Source organism: Pleurodeles waltl, chromosome 8, assembly GCF_031143425.1.
Source record: "Pleurodeles waltl isolate 20211129_DDA chromosome 8, aPleWal1.hap1.20221129, whole genome shotgun sequence".
Classification (NCBI taxonomy): Eukaryota; Metazoa; Chordata; class Amphibia; order Caudata; family Salamandridae; genus Pleurodeles; species Pleurodeles waltl.
The window spans coordinates 372,230,933-372,252,997 of record NC_090447.1 but is presented as its reverse complement, the minus strand read 5'-3'; the positions used below and the strand labels follow the sequence as shown (position 1 = coordinate 372,252,997).

Below are 22,065 nucleotides of genomic sequence, written 5' to 3'. Positions count from 1 at the left end.
CTCAATGAACCCAAAAAACTCATTAATATCAAAGCTGAATATTTTTGGAAGTAGTTTTTAGTTTGTTTTTAGTTTTAGCTATGTTAGGGGGATATCTGTGTGTGCAGGTGACTATTACTGTGCATAATTATTAGGCAACTCAACAAAAAAAAAATATATACCCATTTCAATTATTTATTATTACCAGTGAAACCAATATAACATCTCAACATTCACAAATATACATTTCTGACATTCAAAAACAAAACAAAAAAAAAACAGTGACCAATGTAGCCACCTTTCTTTGCAAGGACACTCAAAAGCCTGCCATCCATGGATTCTGTCAGTGTTTTGATCTGTTCACCATCAACATTGCGTGCAGCAGCAACCACAGCCTCCCAGACACTGTTCAGAGAGGTGTACTGTTTTCCCTCCTTGTAAATCTCACATTTGATGAAGGACCACAGGTTCTCAATGGGGTTCAGATCAGGTGAACAAGGAGGCCATGTCATTAGATTTCCTTCTTTTATACCCTTTCTTGCCAGCCACGCTGTGGAGTACTTGGACGCGTGTGATGGAGCATTGTCCTGCATGAAAATCATGTTTTTCTTGAAGGATGCAGACTTCTTCCTGTACCACTGCTTGAAGAAGGTGTCTTCCAGGAACTGGCAGTAGGACTGGGAGTTGAGCTTGACTCCATCCTCAACCCGAAAAGGCCCCACAAGCTCATCTTTGATGATACCAGCCCAAACCAGTACTCCACCTCCACCTTGCTGGCGTCTGAGTCGGACTGGAGCTCTCTGCCCTTTACCAATCCAGCCACGGGCCCATCCATCTGGCCCATCAAGACTCACTCTCATTTCATCAGTCCATAAAACCTTAGAAAAATCAGTCTTGAGATATTTCTTGGCCCAGTCTTGACGTTTCAGCTTGTGTGTCTTGTTCAGTGGTGGTCGTCTTTCAGCCTTTCTTACCTTGGCCATGTCTCTGAGTATTGCACACCTTGTGCTTTTGGGCACTCCAGTGATGTTGCAGCTCTGAAATATGGCCAAACTGGTGGCAAGTGGCATCGTGGCAGCTGCACGCTTGACTTTTCTCAGTTCATGGGCAGTTATTTTGCGCCTTGGTTTTTCCACACGCTTCTTGCGACCCTGTTGACTATTTTGAATGAAACGCTTGATTGTTCGATGATCACGCTTCAGAAGCTTTGCAATTTTAAGAGTGCTGCATCCCTCTGCAAGATATCTCACTATTTTTGACTTTTCTGAGCCTGTCAAGTCCTTCTTTTGACCCATTTTGCCAAAGGAAAGGAAGTTGCCTAATAATTATGCACACCTGATATAGGGTGTTGATGTCATTAGACCACACCCCTTCTCATTACAGAGCTGCACATCACCTAATATGCTTAATTGGTAGTAGGCTTTCGAGCCTATACAGCTTGGAGTAAGACAACATGCATAAAGAGGATGATGTGGTCAAAATACTAATTTGCCTAATAATTCTGCACTCCCTGTACTGAAGAAACCTTTGGCTGACGTATCAGAACTAAAGAATTTCCAGCCCATCTCGCTGCTACCCTACCCAGCCAAAGTACTAGCGAAAGCAATCAAAGCACAACTACGGAACTTAATTGAGGCCAACAATTCCGTGGACAGCTCCCAGTCCGGCTTCCGCAGCAATCACAGCACGGAGACAGCACTCCTGGCAGCCACCGATGACATCAGATTACTCCTAGACTGCGGACACTCTGCAGCACTCATACTCCTCGACCTCTCAGCAGATTTCGACACGGTCTCCCACATCACTGTGGGCCCCAGACTCCACGACATAGAAATCAGTGGAAGAGCCCTGGATTGGATCCACTCCGTCCTCTCCGGGAGGACGTAGAGGGTCAGACTCCCGCCCTACACCTCTGGACTCACAGGAGTCAACTGCGAAGTGTAGGAGGCTGGCCTGGCATATAGTGGGTACCTGATGGTACTTACACCTTGTGCCAGGTCCAGTTATCTCTTATTAGTAGATTGGTAGTGTTCTAGCAGCTTAGGCTGATAGAGGTAGCTATAGCAGAACAGCTTAGGCTGAACTGGGAGACTTGCAAAGCTCCTACTATACCACTTACATCATATAGCACTATATCATAAGAATCACAATACTCAGAGTTACTAAAAATAAAGGTACTTTATTTTAGTGATAATGTGCCAAAAATATCTCAGAGGATATACTCCCTTAGGAGGTAAGTAAAATACACAAAATATACAAACAAACCAAAATCAGGAAAGTAAACAGTTAGAAAAATAGTACAAACACTGTAGAACACAATAGGAAGAAATAGGCCTAGGGGCAACACAAACCATATACTATGAAAGTGGAATGCGAACCACTTAGGGACCACTAATCCCCGGATGAAGGTGCAAGATGGCTGCCTCCGGGTGGAAGAAGCTGAAGATTCTGCAACAATGGAAGGTGCCAGGGACTTCTACTTTGCACAGAAGATGTCCCATAGAATGCTGGAGGATGCAGAGTTGTTTCTTTGAAGAAAGACCACAAACAAGCCTTGCTAGCTGCAAAGGTCGCGGTTGAAGAAAAAAGGTGCTGCCCGGGCCCAGGAAGGACCAGGAGGTCGCCACTTGGAAGAGGAGAGAGAGGGGTCCCTCAGCAACATAGAGAGCCCACGCACAAGAAGGCGGCACCCACAGAAGTACTTGTACACGGGTTCAAGAAAACTGAGCACGGTGGTCGTCTCAACACTACAAAAGAGGGTCCCATAAAGCCGGTGGTCAACTCAGCGACTTGAGCAATGCAGGACGGAGTGCTGGGGACCTGGGCTGTGCTGTGCACAAAGGATTCCTTGCAAAAGTGCACAGAAGCCCTAGCAGCTGCAGTTCTCGCAGTACACAGGCTTACTGTCTGGCGAGGGGAGACAAGGACTTACCTCTGCAAAATTTGGACAGATGGGCCACTGGACTGTCAGGGTCACTTGGATCCACCACCTGTGTTACAGGGACCACACTCGTCACGATGAGAGGGGACCCAGAGGACCGGTAAAGCTGAAGTTTGGTGCCTGCGTTAGCAGGGGGAAGACTCCATCAACCCAGGGGAGATTTCTTCTTGGCTTCCAGTGCAGGGTGAAGGCAGACAGCCCCCAGAGCATGCACCACCAGGAAACAGTCGAGAAAGCTGGCAGGATTAGGCGCTACAATGTTGCTGGTAGTCTTCTTGCTACTTTGTTGCAGTTTTGCAGGTGTACTGGAGCAGTTAGCGGTCGATCCTTGGCAGAAGTTGAAGAGGGAGATGCAGAGGAACTTTGGTGAATTCTTGCACATCGTTAACTGAGGAAAAGCCCCCAGGAGAGACCCTAAATAGCCCTCAGAAGAGGATTGGCCATCTAGTCAGGTAAGCACCTATCAGGAGGGGTCTCTGACGTCACCTGCTGGCACTGGCCACTCAGAGGCCTCCATTGTGCCCTCACATCTCTGGATTTAAGATGGCAGAGGTCTGGGACACACTGGAGGAGCTCCGGGCACCACCCTTGGGGTGGTGATGGACAGGGGAGTGGTCACTCGCCTTTCTTTTGTCCAGTTTCGTGCCAGATCAGGGACTGGGGGTTCCCTGAACCGGTGTAGACTGGCTTATGCAAGGAGGACACCATCTGTGCCCTTCAAAGCATTTCCAGAGGCTGGGGGGAGGCTACTCCTCCCCAGCCCTTAAGACCTATTTCCAAAGGGAGAGGGTGTAACACCCTCTCTCAGAGGAAATTCTTTGTTCTGCCTTCCTGGGACTGGGCTGCCCAGACCCCAGGAGGGGCAGAAGCCTGTCTGTGGGTTGGCAGCAGCGGTAGATGCAGAGAAAACCCCAGAGAGCTGGTTTGGCAGTGCCCGGGGTCCATGATGGAGCCCTCGGGATGCATGGGATTGGCACCCCAATACCAGATTTGGCATGGGAAATACAATTCCTTGATCTTAGATATGTTACATGGCCATATTCGGAGTTACCATTGTGAAGCTACATATAGGTATTGACCTATATGTAGTGCATGCATGTAATAGTGTCCCGCACTCACAAAGTCTGGGTAAATTGCCCTGAACTATGTGGGGGCACTTTGGCTAGTGCCAGGGAGCTCTCACACTTAGTAATTTTGCACCCCACCTTCACTAAGTGAGGGTTAAACATATAGGTGACTTATAAGTTACTTAAGTGCAGTGTAAAATGGTTGTGAAATAACGTGGACATTATTTCACTCAGGCTGCAGTGGCAGTCCTGTGTAAAATTGGTCTGGGCTCCCTATGGGTGGCAAAAGGAATGCTGCAGCCCATAGGGATATCCTGGAACCCCAATACCCTGGGTGCCTAGTTACCATATGCTAGGGGATTATAAGGGTGTTCCAGTGTGCCAATTAGAATTGGTGAAAATGGTCAATAGCCTAGAGTGACAATTTTAAAGGCACGGAAGAGAGCATAAGCACTGAGGTTTTGGTTAGCAGATCCTCAGTGACAGTTAGGCACTACACAGGGATACACATACAGGCCACAAACTATGAGCACTGGGGTCCTGGCTAGCAGGGTCCCACTGAGACATATAAAACACACTGACAACTAAGGTTTTCGCTATGAGCACTGGGGTCCTGGCTAGCAGGATCCCAGTGAGACAGTTAAAACACCCTTACATATACTCACAAACAGGCCAAAAGTGGGGGTAACAATGCTAGAAAGAGGCTACCTTCCTACACGGAGTCCCCCAAGGATCCTCAGTGAGTCCCACATTGTTCAACCTATACATGGCCCCTCTTGCTGCCATCATCGGAAGCCACAGTATGAACATGACACACAACTCATCATTTCCCCCACTGACCCCCGGACACGGCCGAAAGGAACTTTCACGTAGGAATGGAAGTTGTCGCCACCTGGATGAGAGAAAGCTGCCTCAAGCTCAACTCCGACAAGACTGAGCTCATCATCTTCGGAAATGCCACCTCAGCTTGGCATGACTCCTGGTCATATCCCTCAGCACCCCACCCCTGCATGGACCGAGGATTCCTGCAATTTGGGAATCATCCTCGACTCCTCCCTATGCATGACCCATCCGGTAAACTCTGTCGCCTCCTCCTGCTGGCACATACTCTGCAAACTCCGGAAGATCTTCAGAAGGATCCCGGCAGACTGTCGCAGGACAGTCACCCATGCCTTAGTCACGATCAAGCTCGACTACGGCAATGCCCTCTACGCCGGCACCTCAACTAGGAACATCAAGAATCTTCAGCTTATCCAGAACACCACTGCCAGACTCATTCTGGACCTTCCTCACCAAGAACACATCTACCAACACCTGAGGACCCTTCCACTGGCTACCGATCAAGAGCGAATCACCTTCAGGCTTCTCACCCACACCTACAAGGACATAAACAACACAGGACCAGCCTACCTGAACCACCACGTCTCCTTCCACACACCCGCCAGATCTCTCCGCTCCGCCCAGATGGCCCTGGCCACCGTCCCTCGCATCCCCAAAGCAACGGCCGGAGGACGATCTTTCACCTACACTGCAGCAAAGAGCTGGAACAACCTCCTCCTGCACCTCAAAGTCCGTCGCTCACCACCTTCAGGAAGAACCTCAAGACATGGCTCTTTGAATGAGGCACCTCCCCTCCCCCCAGCTCCTTGAGACCCTCACGGTTGAGTAGCCGCGCTTTACAGATATTGATTGATTGACACTTTCTGATGTGTTTCTCCAGGTCTACCCACCAGCTACAAATATTGATGTCTCTCATACTTTATTTATGGGTTGTCTGTTGACTATTAAGTGACTTCACTTTAGAAGGGGCATGAATAAGTGCTACAAAAGTTGACATTTGAGATGCTCCAAAAGTGGTGATTATTGCAAATAGATCATCTGCCAGGTAGATGCATTACATATTAGAGCAATTCCTCAGTAATCGCATGTAAAGATGGAGTTCACCTGTGGATTAGCTTCTTGGGTCATTAAATAGTATTTTTTTAATGTGGCAGTGACTGTACTTCATCTTGGGGAAAAAAAGGTCAATACGTTTTCAATAACATTGAATGTATGAAGGCATGATAGCACAATTAGATATTCAGCATTTCCTTTTTTAGCTAGAATACTGTTGACTAAATTAAATGAAATAATGTATAACGAAAATAACTTGCATACTTTAGAAGCAATGGTAAATCAATTGTTTAAAGAATTCAACAGTAATAAAGTTAATATGGTGTAATGACATGTAAACGTTACATCCAGGATGAACAACTGATAAAGCATTAAGCTACCAAAGATTTTCAAATACATTGATGTTAAGATGTTTCATGGCAGCGTTTCCAGAATGTACCTACACAAGTTAGTACGAGAACTAATAGAAAATTAAACAGCTAGCCATTACTGGTTACTATGTCTACCCATTTGATTTTGGGTAGCTTAATGCTTTATCATTTTTTCATAAACTTGTATACCTCAGATCATCCATATGTCTAGCTAACATATTTTCCCTTTATCAAACCCCAAGCTTCCTCAGCTCTATAAATTGACTTTTGCTTGTCACCACAATGATCATAGCCATCACTTATGGAGATTGCGCTTTCTCCACTGCCAAACTGTGGCACTCTCTCAATCTGAGTCCACATGCGGTCAAACCACTTATGTTTTATATGGCGGCTAAAAATCGGACTTTTTGATAATTAAGTGCCCTCCCTTTTCCTCTTTCCCCCTTTACTGTTAAGTTTTATAGTTTGTGTTCTTTAAAATAAGCAAGATGTATTTGCTTTAATGAACTATGTAAATGAACAATAACATAATAAGGAGTTTAATGCCTGGCATAATAAAGTGAGCTAGTACAAGGAAGTCTGTGGTCAGGTAAAGTCAGAAAATGTTTCATGCACTATATCCAAGCCTTCACTGCACTGGCTACATTTATTACATCATAACTAATGTCTAAGTCTCTTTAAGGGACCCTGGCATCCCTATTTTAATTTGTAGTAAAAAAAGTTTTTTCCCAAAATATTATTATAAAAAGGCTACTTGGGGTAAGAAGCAGGGCAGGTGTTTGGTGGGAGGTGCCTTAAAACAAAGTTTATTACAATGTTTGTTAGAAATGGGGTTTCTGGTTGGCTAGGGTAGGCACCTAAGCCAAGCAGAACCCATCCACTCTAGTCAGGGCAAGGAAGTTACACATCCAAGATAACCCCTGCTCACCCCCTTGGTAGCTTGGCACGAGCAGTCGGGCCTATTCCAGAGGCAATGTGTAAAAGTATTTGCACAACGTACGTGACGCACTATCCCCACCACAAAGGAAACACAGCACAGTTATATAAAAATAAACTGTATTGTACACATCATCATCATCATTTGACCAAACACAACATGTCAGTAATACCCTGCTACCCAAGCAGTTGTCAGAACATAACACAGCATCAATAGTCTGCAAAAACAAACAGTAGTCGCACATAACACACAGGTTACTCATTATTCTGCAACATGAGCAGTAGACAAGGAAAATATTACTGCAGTAATGCACAAGTCATAAGATTCTCATAAATGCCCATACCAGGAACATTAGGAAATACATGGCAAGTCATAAACACAGATTAGCAAAACATTCACAGAATGCCCATAAAACGAACATCAGAAAATATATGGGGCATCAGCAAGATCATACTATATATTTCATGGAAACATATCACCATAAATGCATCGAGACTAGTCCTACTGTACCAAGGAGGCACTTATAATAAACACATTACTAGAAATGCCAAGATGTCACCATGAATGCAGACCGTCACAGTAATCACCGTACCAGCAAAGCATGTGTACCTACAACATCTGAAATGCTCATAACAAACAAATGACGTATTCCCAACCTGTGTACAGGCCAACTCTCCGTGGCCAGAAAAGGGGGCGACTCCTGCACTAAAGGGAGGCTGCGCTATTGCTGGGGGAAGGGGAGTGGCACGCACCCCCTCTGAGTTGGTATCGGGGGCCCTCTGTGGGGGCCTGTGCCCAAACTGGGTGCTCCTTGAATCATAAAGCGGGTGTTGTCATTTTTCTTGCAGGTGGTGCGTCAAAATTTCCCCACATGGCTTCCTGTGCATGGATTTCCGTCCTTGTTCTACCAGCTTCACCTTTCAAGGGCCCAGGGACTAGATAGGGCACCACTTGGTAAGGCAGGAGACTTAGCAGAGAGTCCAGGTGCTGGCAAAGGGAAGTCTTTGATGGCCCTGAGACTTTAAAACAGGAGGCAAGCTCGGTCCAAGCCCTTGGGGATTCTTCACAAGCAGGAATATACCACAAAGTTCAGTCTTCGTCCCCTTCCTCAGACAGAAGCAGCCGCCGCAGGATAGCCCAGCAAAGTACAGTCACAGGCAGGGGCAGTACTTCCCCCTCAGCTCTTCTCCTTGGCAGAGGTTTCTCTTGGTGTGAGGGAGACCAGATCCTCGGGGCCTGCGTACGCTCCCAACATGTCCACCACTAGACAGCTCCAAAACTCTGATAGAAATATCACAGAGCCTGAGAGAGTCCTAACGGGGGAAATGGGGATTAGGATGGGAACAGCTGGGAAGCAAAAAGGTTAAACAACACAATATCAAGATATTATCACATTGATTTTTACTAGACTATGATTCTAAGCATTGTCATACTGTAACCATGGATAACTTTAAATAGGACTATAACTAGACCTCAAGATGTCTGGGTACCTGGGAAGGAATCAAGAATGGTTAATACAATGTTTCATATGAACTTTTCATGAAATGTCACATACTGTCTAGGAATATAAGAACCCTCTAGAATTATGTTTCAGAACAAACATTGCCTCTTTACATGAGGACAAAAGGTAATCTGAACATTCCCTGGAAAAAAATAGGAATTGTACTAAGGACTTAACATGCACATAGAATGTAACATCTCAAATTTAACTCCTTTGCAGAAAATTCAAAGGCCCTGGATAATCGTGTGCACTTCAGGAAACACTGCACATCAAAGTTTTAATTGCCATGAAATGATCGCGCACACTGTAAGTGATCTGAACATCAAGGTTTAAATGCGGGAATGAATCACGCAAGCCTTTGCCGATCCGAACACCAAGATCTGAATCAGAGCAATGATTTGCGTACTCTGAAAGTTTTACAAATAGGCCCTCTTAGAATGGGGTCGGGGGCCTAGCCTGACTTCCGTCTTACCACCCACCTCAAGGACCACCAAAAGAATGCGGGGCAAGCCTGGAACGCCAAGGTAGGCCTCCAGAAAATGGAAAATGTTGCTGCTCTGCACCAGGACCTCTGAATAGTGAGCATGTGGAGCTGGGCTAGCTCCCTTATATAGAGTCTGGCCCATCCCTCAACCACACCCAGTCATGCTGCAGAGAAAGCTTCTGGAAGGCTCTAAAAAGGGACCACACCCTAACACACTCAGTAAGTCTGAAGCAATACCTTGCAAAAGAACAGTTATTGTAAACATCATTAATAGTGTTTTTCAAGGTTAAAGTCTGCAATGCAAAAGGTTACCATACTGCATATAAACACAATGCATGAATTATGCTCTTGCATAAAGGCTGGGTTTTTCAATTTTAGTCGACCGTAGAGCGCGCACTGCCCTGATGTTGACACTTGATTCCAGAAGTAAATCTAAAAATCTGGGGGTTTTGGTCCACTACTTATACCCCTCTCTACCTTTTGAAGTTGGCAAACTTCTAAGGAAAGTCTCTGTTGTTTACAGGATCCTGCCTTGGCCAGACCTGGCTCCAGACACACACCATGGGGTAGGAGACTGCATTGTGTAAGGGCAGGCACAGCCCATTCACATGTAAGTGACCACTCCTCCCTCCACTCTAGCACATATGGCTCATCAGGATATGCAGGCTACACCCCATCTCCCTTTGTGTTGCTGTCTAGAAGGGATTCAATAAAATCCCAACTGTCAGTCTGACCCAGACAGGGCATACACAAGCAGGAAGAGTGACAGAATGGTTTAAGCAAGAAAATGCCCACTTTGTTTGAAAATGCAATTTTTACAGACAATTTAAAAACAAACTTTACCAAAAGATGTATTTTTAAATTGTGAATTCAGATACCCCATATCTCTATCTGCTCTCAAAGGTAAACTGCATTTTAAGGATATTTTAAGGCATTCCCATTGTTAACCTATGAGAGAGAGAGTCCTTTCACCAGGGAAAATCAAATTTGGCAGTATTTCTCTGTTAGGACATGTAAAGCACATTAGTACCTGTCCCACCTTTAACACACACTGCCCCCTGCCAATGGGGTTACCTAGGGCCTATCTTAGGGGTACCTTACATGTACAAAAAGGTCAGGTTTAGGACTGGCAAGTGGGTACACTTACCACGTCGAATTGGCAGTTTAAAACTGCACACACAGACACTGCAGTGGCAGGTCTGAGATATGTTTACAGGGCTGCTCATGTGGGTGGCACAACTAGTGCTGCAGGCCCACTAGTAGCATTTGATTTATAGCCCCTTGGCACCTCTAGCGCACTGTACTAGGGACTTACTAGTAAATCAAATATTCCAGTCATGGAAAAGCCAATTACACATGCAATTTACCCAGAGAGCACTTGCACTATAGCACTGGTCAGCAGTGGTAAAGTGCCGAGAGTATAAAAAAAAAGTTTAAAAAAAAAGAGTCCAGCGCACAGTCAAAACATGGGAGGCAGATGCAAAAAAAGACAGGGGAGACCACGCCAAGGATTCCAGGTCTAACATCTATGTATTACCATTGACCGAGATTTTGTTTTTGTTTTTCTTTTTTAATATGATTCATACCAGGTGACAAAATATGGCCTTCAGTCCCTAGCCATGATTGTCTTATAACTTCCATAAAAGAAGGAGAAAACTGTTCTGTTAGTTGTTGAGGTTTCCTTAGTAATGCATTAGTGCCAGCTGCCCTACCTAGAGGAACAGTTGAATTCCCAAAAAGTTTAGCCATTGTAACAGAGTCTATATTCACAGCTATATAAAGGGCATGGCAGTGGAATTTCCGTTAGAAAGCTCTCAATTTCAGTCAAGTGAAATTCACTGGGAATGTCTGCAATATACTGTTCATAATACTCTGCAAAAGGAGCAATTATATCTGGTATGTTTGATATGGAGTTAGCCGGTAGATCAATGATATCTAAGATATCAATCTGGGAGTTTAATTCTTGTATGTCAACACTAGACCTGTACCCATTTGTCTTCATATGTTAATCTGTTTGTATTTTGCTTGGCTAATCAATCAATCAAAGTATTTATAAAGCGCACTACGTAACCGTGATAGTTTCAAGATGCTGGAGAAGGGGGTGGTGGGGGGGTGTGCTGCTACTGATCGAAGAGCCAGGTCTTGGCGAGTCTTCTGAAGGCGAGTAGGTCTTGGGTTTGCCGTAGGGTGGTCGGGAGGGAATTCCAGGTCTTGTCGGCAAGGTAGGAGAAGGATCTGCCGCCGGAGGTCTTTCGTTGGATGTGGCGAACGATGGCGAGGGCAAGGTTTGCGGAGCGGAGCTGGCGGGTGGGGGTGTAGAAGCTGAGTCTGTTGTTCGGGTAGGCTGGTCCTGTGTTATTGAGAGCCGTGTGTGTGTGTGGGTGAGGAGCTTGAATGTGATCCTCTTGTCTACGGGGAGCGGGTGAATGTCTCTCATGTGGTGGGAGATGTGGCTGCGGCGGGGTACGTTGAGGATTAGACGGGCAGAGGCATTTTGGATGCGTTTGAGGCGTTGCAGATGTTTGGCCGGGATGCCTGTGTAGAGTGCGTTGCCGTAGTCTAGCCTGCTGCTGACGAGGGCCTGTGTCACGGTTCTCTTGTTTCAGTCGGGATCCACTTGTAGATCCTGTGGAGCATGCGGAGGGTGTTGTAGCAGGAGGAGGAGACTGCGTTGACCTGTTTGGACATGGAGAGGTAGGAGTCGAGGATGAAGCCGAGATTGCGTGCATGGTCTGTCGGTGTCGGTGGGGTTCCCAGAACAGTCCTTCAGCTGATAGGAAAAGATGTACTCGGACAGACATCAGCTTAGTCAGAATACAATATTGTTAAGGTTTACTTGTCTGAACATGAAGAGTATATGGTTTTTTCGTTTAAAAATCAGTGGGTGATTATGTGGGGAGCAATTTTCTTAATGAGCTTACAAAGAGAGTAAGTAATCTCATATGCAAGATTTCTGAATATCTCACAGAACTGACTAGGAGTTAGATTTAGACTTGAATTATGAAAATTCAGTAACAGAATCCTATATTTCAATGACAAAGAGATAATCACTAAGTACGGGTAGCTTGAATGTCTAGGATGATGAAATGAATGGCATCTCTAGTATCCTTAAACCTAAGGTAAGTGGAGCGTGGCGATAGGCCACAATTGGGTGAAAGTGCACATCTGAATGTTCTAGAAAGTATCTACTAACAAAAATCTAATCAATGAAGTAATATTTTTGTGAGCTGAAGACAGAAAAAAGTATATGCATCTGCTTGTGGATGTTTGACCCACCAAGAATTTGCAAGGCGGAGGCCAACTGTGAGAGAAATTATGGCATGTTGAACCAAGCAGATGCTTAGGATGTCAGGCAGAGAAGGAAGGGTTTGTAGAGCCCTCTTTACAGCATATGACAGACAATATTATATGTTTTTCCCAGAATTCATTCTTTTATAACTATTACAATAGTGCACAGACGATTTTTGTAGCCATTTCCTAACCCAACTTAAGTAACAAATGACATTTATTCACAAGTAGTCTTTTACTACAAAATAAACACTACCACAGTCTTATTGACTGAAAGAGAGCTTCTCTGTCTTGTAACTGCAGGAACACACTACTCTAAGTGTTAGGGATTTCTAGTTTTATACACTATGAACCTATGCCTTGCAAGCTTTGAGATACTACTTAAAATTGACTTGGCTGAAGTGAAATCTAACCATTTATACTAGTTCATTTGACATATGCTTGTGCCATCTTTGCTAACAGCAGTTAGGTCACACATATGGGTGGTACACAGCAGGCAGCACATTGGGCTCAATCTTATGTCACATGTGCACTTTATGGTCCATATTACTTGAAATAATGTAAAAAGTAAATGGTCCAGTAGGAGTTAGACATTTTTTTACCATGTGTAGGAGTCAGAATACATGTGCTGGAAGCTGCTTAGCAGTTTCTCAATGTCCAGAATCGAAATAGGCAAGTGAATCCAGCCCCAAAAACATCTGGGTAGAGCACGGGCAAAGGTGATTTGTTTTCTTCAACTGAAAAGAAATGAAAGACTACCCCTCTCACAAATTGCTATTTTATTGACTGCAATTCTTTTAATATCAGTGCTGAACCACACTGAGAAAGGCCTGATTACAGTTTTAGCATCTGTTTCTGAGCCAGAAACCAGATTCTGGCTGATCACAATCAATAATGCCAATTGTGCTCTGGTGAAAATTAGACTCTATAATGCTAGCAGACTTCCAGGCAGTCAGGACCGTAGCTTAAAAAGGTATTCCAGATCTTACTAAAACCATTATATTATCAATTGCCTAAGCTTCAGGCCTTCTGGGTAGTCACATCAAGTTTGAGTACTCCCCTTCTTCTTTATAATAGCCCCTTACTACTGATCGGTGCACTAATCTTGTATCTCTTCCCAAAACAAACCCCTTAGCATTAAACTCAAGTGGGGTATCACCTGCATGGGATGCTAATGTCTGTAAACCACACTCTCCATTTCTTTTTCTGTTGTTGTGCTCAATCTCAATACACTATCTTACCAAATATGAATACATAATCATCTTGATTACATAATCATCTAGTTGTGTTTTTTCTTTTTGTTTTATTTTTACTATCGTCTCCGCTTATGGTACTGCATGTTGGGATCATACAGCACCACACACCTTGTTAATGCAAAATAGGGAACACATATAAGATGCACAGGTTAGACATTAGCATGGCACAAAGAGTGTCAGCACATGTGTGTGTGCCTGAGTTTGAGACATCAATTTAAAATGCTTTGAAGTTTGAAAAAAACCCTTCTCACTGCCACTTACCTCTGCGCATTTGCCCAGAGAGGTCATGGGTATTACCCTCTTACACTGTTTCTTTTGACTCTATGAAAAATTGATTCCAGTTACACCGAAATGTAAAGTGCTTTCTTTACTGCTTTGTCGTTTTCTGATTAGGTTAGATAACTATTACAGACATTGGGTTTTAGCAACATGGTGACTGGTTAACATGAACTGAAGTCTTTCATTTTAGCTTTTTAGCAGTCTGCGCATAATGTAGAAATAGTCCTATTTTCTTAAACTGTTGGGTCTTAAATGCTTGGTTAATGTATTCTTTGTGCCCCTAAGAAGGGAAGGGACTCAATAAATAGAATGGGACACAAAGGAAATAAAGAATCTGCTTAATCATTAAAGGAAGACCACGTAAGATGTTTGGACATTTTATTAGGAGGTGTGATTTGAAGGATCACTGACCCTTATGGGTATGGTCCAGGAAGATGTTTTAAGAAACTTGTAAAAAGTCCTTTTAGAAGTGTCCTTATGATCACTGAGATGAACACAGGTTGAGAAGTGAACTATAAATCGGTATGAGAGGTGTGGCTTGTGTGCCATATGTGAGGGAATACTGTCAATTGTGTTATGGTTCCAGTTTTCACAGAAATGCAAAAAGGCTTCAGAAAGGGAGTATAAAGTCATCTGGATTTTACTGAGCTACAGAATATATTTTATAAAATCCTTAAGATCTCAAATATAATCAGTACAATTTTGAAATGTGAGTGGTTTGTGGTACAAGATAAAACAGTAGTTATTTGTATATATCCTGGGTGGCACTTGTATATATATAAGTAGCAGCAGAATAGTAACTACTTTTCGTGGTATATATGTTCCCACTCAGGCTCTTGACACTGAAAAAAGGGACTTTTGGGAGGGGTGGTTTCAGTTTGACAATTAAGGGATCAATCAAAATGCTCACAATTAAGATGCTGAATCACCCTGAATCTTTGCTGACTTAACACCTAATCTTGGGCAAAGGTGGATGCACTTGTCAGTATTTTAATCTTATTTTATAAGGAGGATTTCTAACCACTGCCTCCACAGTGGACACAGAGCACTGGGTCATAGCTACTTTTAATAAGAGTGGTGAGTTGCATAAGTAGATTTGCAATAACCCAGTTTTAGAGAGTGAGTTGGCTATCCAGCATGGATAGAAAGTATTGGCAGGTTTCTGCTGCCTCATATGTCCCCAATGTGAAGAATAACGTCTTGAAGAACAGCAATAATTGAAAGCCTCATGAAGACTGCAAAGCCAGTCTTGCACAACTTCATGTATATATGAATTCAGTATTTGTACAGTGTAAACCTAGCCAGAACTCAGTGCAGGGTCAAATATAATGATATACAGGTTATTTTCAGAATTCATCTTTTCCTCCAATATAGTTGGACTATTACTTGGTTGTGATTTAGCACTCTTTACAAAGGTATGTCTTCAACTACATACCTAATTTGTGTTGAATGATACAGGGATGTTTTTTCCAGATCCTGTGTACCTAAACAGAGAAGGCCTGTTGCCTTGTATTGTAATCTTTTTGACATCTTAGCCTCTGGTCTGATGTGTGCACAGAGAGCCACCCAAGATGATGAGCTTGTCAGCATGATACACTGGGTTGCCAGTCATGATGGCTTTGTAAATGATTCAGTTGAAGATGGTGCAGGCTGGTCGGGGGAGCCAGTGGGCTTCCATAATTGTGAAGTTTGGTATGGTCATGTTTTTTTCATGCACTTAATGAGGGGTGCTGTGAATTTCAAAAGGAAGGAGGTCAATTTGAAATAATTTTCTGCTCTCTCTCTTATCACTATCCATTTCCTGGGTGGGGTTTTTGCGTTGTTGTTTTCTCCCTCTGCTCTCTCTTTTCTGCTTTAGCGCTTCGATGCTCTTCGTGAGTAGGAATGCGCTTTATAAATACGGCATACATACATAAAAAGTGGAGTCTGGAAGGCCAGTAAGCAGGAGTCACCTTCTCAGGGAAATGGTTGTACATTTTCTTCACTTTCTTCAGTAGAGACATCTGCTTTATAGCCACCTTGAAATGTTTTTTTTTTTTTTTTTTTAGTAATGTGTTTCTTGGGGTTGGTGTCCAGGGCGAATCAGACTGATTTGACAATGGTTGAAATTAAGTGAAGTGAACCGAACTGAACTATTTTGTGATAGTGTTTCCTACAAGATATGGTTTTGCAAAGGTTCACAATCATGAATGGCTTTGTGAGTCCTTGCATTGTATCATGGCCCATTGCATAAATAGGCACATGATAATTAATATTTTATTTTCCCAAGGATGGAGCAAGAGGTGAAGGAGAAAGTGAACTTGTCACAGTTCAACACAATCTGTCTCTGATCAGAGAGAACCACCCAATAAGCCCATGCATCATGGGGTAGACAGTAATAGCTCTTTCCAACAACATACATTAATCAGCCACTTTGCAAATAACAGCTGAAAATGAAAAGGTTTCAGCAGAGAAAAAACCCTTCGTGAATTTATTATTCCTTCACTTCAGAAAGGTCTGTCAAAGGATGTTTTGTCACAAAGTGGCAGTGACTGCCTTCCAATTCTATCATCATGTAAAACGAGTGCTATTTGAAACGTCAGTCACTAAATGTGGAAAGGATACAGTATTAAAACATGTCATTATGTTAAACTACAGTAGTTAAAGAATAAAAGTAACAATAATGTTATTTATTTGGGATTGGGTACCCCTCCACTGTTTATTCACCCACTCTGTTTAGGTCAAAACATAGTTCGGAGCCAAGTAGGAGCCAATCCCAGCCAAATGTGTGTCATATTTCCAACAGTTTAAGTAAAAAAGGCAACCAAATAAAATTCAAAATCTGATTTAGCTAAATAAAGAAAAATAGAATGACAAGAAAGACACCATGCCCATTAAAATAATTGAAGGGGAGCAGGATGTTTGCATTTTTGAAGTCTTAATGCAAAGAGAAACCAAGAAAAACTACAGCACCTTTTGGAATAACAACATTTGATGGTTCACTGGGATCCGGAAGTGATTTGAGGCCCACCACAATGGAGCAGAGATTAGATACACCTAAGTAGTTGTGAAAGAATTTACTTTTCTAACTTAGTCTCTGAAATGGAACTCAAAATCTCTCAATGTCTGGTGAGGGTCCCTTGAAGTCTGATATGTCTTGCATGAGCTCCTGCACATGCCATTGGGTTTGGTATCAAAAGTGCAGAGCAGCACAAACTGGATTTTGTGGTCACCACGGGTGCTTTGCCTCTCAGATCGATTTGCCATCTTTCTTCTTTTTTAGGGCTTGTCTTTGGCTTCCAAAAAAGTGATGACCCCTAAAGCCTTCTAGCTCGGCAAGGCTGGAGGCTATAGCCTGGCAGGGCTCCACATGGTTAGATAACATTGCCCTGAAGGCCTGTTCTGCATAAAGCTGCAAAAAGCTTTGATTGGGGCAAGGTTGGTTTTCTTTCCTGCCTACGGTGCAACCTTTCTGTTTAAGCCTTTGCATCTTGTTCCTGTCCACCTGAGGTGGAGGAAATGACTACATCTCACTTTTCTCTAACTATTAGTATAGTTCTTTCTCTCATTTCTGTTGGCCTAGCTTCTAGGGTAAGGTTTCTGTGCATCAGGCCTCTCTTCAGCCAAGGCATCTGCAGGGCCTCATCTTCTGTGGTCAGTTGGGCTCTTTTAGACTAAGGAGTCTTTCTGCTATTTTGTGCCCTCAAAGTAGACAAAAAGGAGACCAACCGCTTGATCCTTAGAGAGCAGTCACGATCCTGGATGCAAGCAAAGGCCTTTCTCAATGCTAAATCAACAAGTAACATCACATGATGTCTTTTTAAATCAGGCCTGCCTTTCTCCCATTGGAGATTTGTTAGTGTTGACGTACTCAGCATTTCAGTGTCGTCATTTTAAAGGCATACCATTTTTACGAGATGTCCTTATCTTAGATGTTAAGCTTGCAATTACAAAACAAAATGTCTGCTCCCCTCGTAACCGCACTTCCCTTATCAATCATACACACCCGACAGCACTGGTCTGGTGACCTTTACTGCTCCATTTAATAATGTCCCAATATCTATTGGCAGGTATAACATGCATTCTCGGCTGCAGTGGTTCTGGCAGTTTGTTCACATTGTGGCCATCACATTCAAATTCTCCAACAAAATTCCCAAAAGGAATGCAGCTTGGAGCACTCACTCATATGCTTCCAGCAGACTTTTCATTGCAGGGTTCAGACCTTTCTTTGGGAGCCTGGTAAACTGCGGCAGCGCAATAATGCTGCTCGAGTTGCATTTTCTTTCTATTACTGTAACCAAGCAACATTATTTTATGATTCTGGTCTGTTTCTGTAGTTATTTGAGCTAGTTTTATGAGGCGGGCTACCCTTCTCATAGAACAAGCTGAAATGGCGTTAGAAACAAAGCTGATAATAAGAAAACAGCAAAAAAACTACAAAGGTACATTTGTTTGTGCTCTTTTGGATATTATATCTGTTTCTACATCTAGCTCAGCTTTAATGGTCAGCAAGGCAACCCGGCCCATCTTAGCTGGGCAAACTGGAAGTGCAGTTAGGAAACATGGGAGCTCTTAAAAGTAGTATGGCAGGGTTAGTGAGTGTGAGGAGAGGGGTCAACAGCTAGCTAAAAAGAACAAAATGTTCTGCAAATATGTTTATGGTAAGAAAGGACTGTTTGATCACTACAGAATTGAGTATAAATGGTCGGTTATTACTTGAATCCAGGTTGATGCACTGGGGAAATACAACGTGTATTTATAGTGCCATTGGGTTCCATTCTATGAGAGGCCTGTGAATTTATGTCATATGTTTAAAAAATGCATTACACACAAAACATTTAAACATGTAGGAGGTACTCACAGTATGAGATAGGCTGCTGCAAATTGTGCAAAAAGACTTGGGAGAAAATGTGTTCTACTGATCTTTTGACAAGGTGTATGTTTTTCTTCTGTCCTCATAAACCACCATTTACCCTGTCTATCTCGGCATGCACCAGCATAGATGTGGCCTCCGGGCACTCCCAGACTGTACTTTTTGGCCCCTGAGAAAATGTTTGTGAATTCCCATGGTCTATCTCAATAAGACCTGCTTCTGGTTAAGGATACCAGCGATACCAGACAGTAATCATTGCTACAGTTTTAGTTACATATACATCAAATAAAGAAAACCTGCATAATTGGACCACAAGTCGTGGTACAGCCACTTCATTCTGTTGAATCTTGTGCTTGTTTTATAACGTTAGAAATCTAATTTAGAACAAATGTTTCAAGATACAAATAGAGACAGTAATGTGATCTTCTAGTGGAACAGAAGTTGTAAATAAAGACTGATTTTATTCATTTTTTTTCCAGGTGTCTGATTGGAGATAGATGATTCTGGCCTTCGCTATGGAAAAGTCATGGAAACTTTGGGCATATGCCGAACGATGGCTGTTTTTGTTAGCTTCCTGGTCATGGGCTCTATGCCGTGTATCTCTGTTACCTTTGATACTAACATTTAACATGTATGGAGGCATACTCTTACTTTTATTAATATTTGTATCCATTGCTGGTATCCTGTACAAATTCCAAGATGTGCTACTCTATTTCCCTGAACAGCCATCTTCATCACGCCTCTATGTTCCTATGCCTACTGGTATACCCCATGAAAACATCTTCATTAAGACTAAAGATGGTATAATTCTCAACCTTCTTCTTTTAAGATTTGTTGGAGACAACCCCGGCCACACTCCAACTGTCATATATTTTCATGGCAATGCCGGAAACATTGGGCATAGATTACCAAATGCTTTACTGATGTTGGTAAACCTAAAAGTTAATTTGCTTTTAGTCGATTATAGAGGTTATGGAAAAAGTGATGGAGAAGCTAGTGAAGAAGGACTCTACCTTGATTCTGAGGCTGTGTTAGATTATGTGATGACTCGGCCAGACATCGACAAAACCAAAATTATCCTTTTTGGACGTTCCTTGGGTGGAGCTGTGGCTGTTCATCTAGCTTCCGGAAATTCCCACAGGATTGCTGCTGTAATGATAGAGAATACGTTCCTCAGCATCCCCCACATGGCCAGTACCCTGTTTTCGTTCTTTCCAATGAGGTATCTTCCTTTATGGTGCTACAAAAATAAGTTCTTGTCTTATCGAAAAATCTTGCAGTGCAGAATGCCTTCCCTTTTCATTTCTGGACTATCGGACCAGCTTATCCCTCCAGTAATGATGAAGCAGCTTTATGAACTTTCCCCATCTCGGACTAAGAGGCTGGCAATATTCCCAGATGGAACTCACAATGACACTTGGCAGTGCCAGGGCTACTTCACTGCTCTGGAACAATTTATCAAGGAAGTAATAAGCAACCAGTGTCCTGAGGAAATGGAAAAGACATCATCTAACGTAACAATAATATAATTGTTGGTGTTCCTATTTTTTTCTCCATTGACAAACGTGCTTTCATTTTTGGAAAATAATGAATTAATTATATGTTAAAACTGCTTTTTTTCTTCTGTCAAAGGAAAGAGATTTTGCAAACTGTTTTAGATTATGTCTGCTGGAAATCCAAACGTTTGTTTCTCCAGTTTGTTGGATTTGTGCACAACTGTTCTAATTTTCACCATACGAGATTTTGATATCTGTAGGCCTTGATAATGTTATTCATGAATGATGATGTCTTGTCTAAATCGTTATTTGCAAAAAAGTGCAATCTGGCAAAAAGGAACACCTGTTAATGTGAGTTGATATCTAGGCAATATATAAGCGTCCAATAAGTTATGTTTAGCTTTGGAAGTTTTGAAGATTGGTGAAAGCAAAAGAAAAATAATCAAAGTTAGAATTCTCCTTTGGTTAAAAATTTTAAAATGATGTGCATGGCAGTATTTTGTTCATTGCAGCGTGTTACCAAATTCAAGTTTATATAACTCCTCATGGAAGATATATTCCACTGTAAATGCTAAATCCTAAGGGCCTGTCAGTATTGTTTAATAAGTGACCATCTGAGGGAAACATTTAACTTCACATTGTTTTCCAGTTGTCACTGCAAAATAGTTTGCCTACTGTAAATTCAGTTTGCAGCATGCAGTTAGTTGAAATGACTTTTTTGGTAGCATGTCAGAGTGGCAGAACTTTGAGGGAAATTTTTATTTGCATACAATATTTTTTGTACAGTATTCATAGGAGTCCTAATAATGTTTTGGGAGCATATTTCCTGTGCAACAAGGGCTTCTGATGCTCATTCCTCCTTGTCAATAACTTTCTTTGTTTTTTCCTTGTACATTGTCTAACTTTTTAAGGGGGGTTATTGGACAGGAGTCAAAATATTAAACAAGTGGTATTACTGCTCTTGTGCTCAGATGTCCGCCGCACAGCAATTTAAACAAAATACTTTTGCATGTATTCTGGGATCTGCTAATGAAAATCTCTCTAAAGCTGTGAAATGTCTACATCCACAAATTGCTTATCAATATTTTTAAAGAAGGTACAGTTGAGCCCACAATACCAGCAATTTAGGAAACTGTTTAAAATAAAGAAGAACCTTTACTTTCTTTTTCTGGGTTTATGCAAAGCAGTGACACTTACAATACAGAAATATTGAACACATTTTAAATTACATGAGACATGTTTATGGAAATGGATGTGCATTTTTAAGGGACATTATTTAAGGTGGCTCCTCAGATATATTTTCATTGGAATTGATAAGAGACGTAGATGTATTAAAGTAATAACGCTTCTATTTTGAAGTGATAGACACTATTTGCTTGGTGCACAGTAGTAGCAGAAATAAAGCTTTTAAATACATAAAACCATAGATAAGTGATCTGTAGAGAATGTACAGACAATATGAACAGCAATATTTACCAAAACCTGGTTACTACTCTGTCTTAAAAGCAAAGTTAGTGAACATCTGAGTTTTCTATAATATTTTGCTGTTACAGAGCCTGCCACTTAGCATTAAATAAGACTGTTAACCGGCTTTACAAGGTTAACGTATTATTTAGGAGAATTGGCATCAGCTGTTTGTAGTGATTTACTTGGGATATCGTTACCTGACACCCACTGTCTTGCTTGCCACCTCTCTACTAAAGGTGTTTTACACTATTCAG

The 22,065-nt window shown here is 42.4% G+C and overlaps 1 protein-coding gene across 9 annotated transcripts in view; it reads left to right on the top strand.

The window, feature by feature from the left end:
* The window catches only part of ABHD13 (abhydrolase domain containing 13), a 97,070-nt gene extending 75,305 nt beyond the window's left edge, over positions 1-21,765 (top strand). For 8 of the 9 annotated variants that reach the window (XM_069204258.1, XM_069204253.1, XM_069204252.1 and 5 more), the window contains one exon: positions 19,328-21,765. In XM_069204258.1, the coding sequence (XP_069060359.1) occupies positions 19,346-20,377 (1,032 nt within the window). In that variant the 5' untranslated portion in view covers positions 19,328-19,345 and the 3' untranslated portion in view covers positions 20,378-21,765. Of the gene's footprint in view, positions 1-9,152; positions 9,393-19,327 lie in introns of those variants that run through there. The other variant, XM_069204259.1, reaches the window with a different exon arrangement.
* Positions 21,766-22,065: the final 300 nt, after the last annotated feature.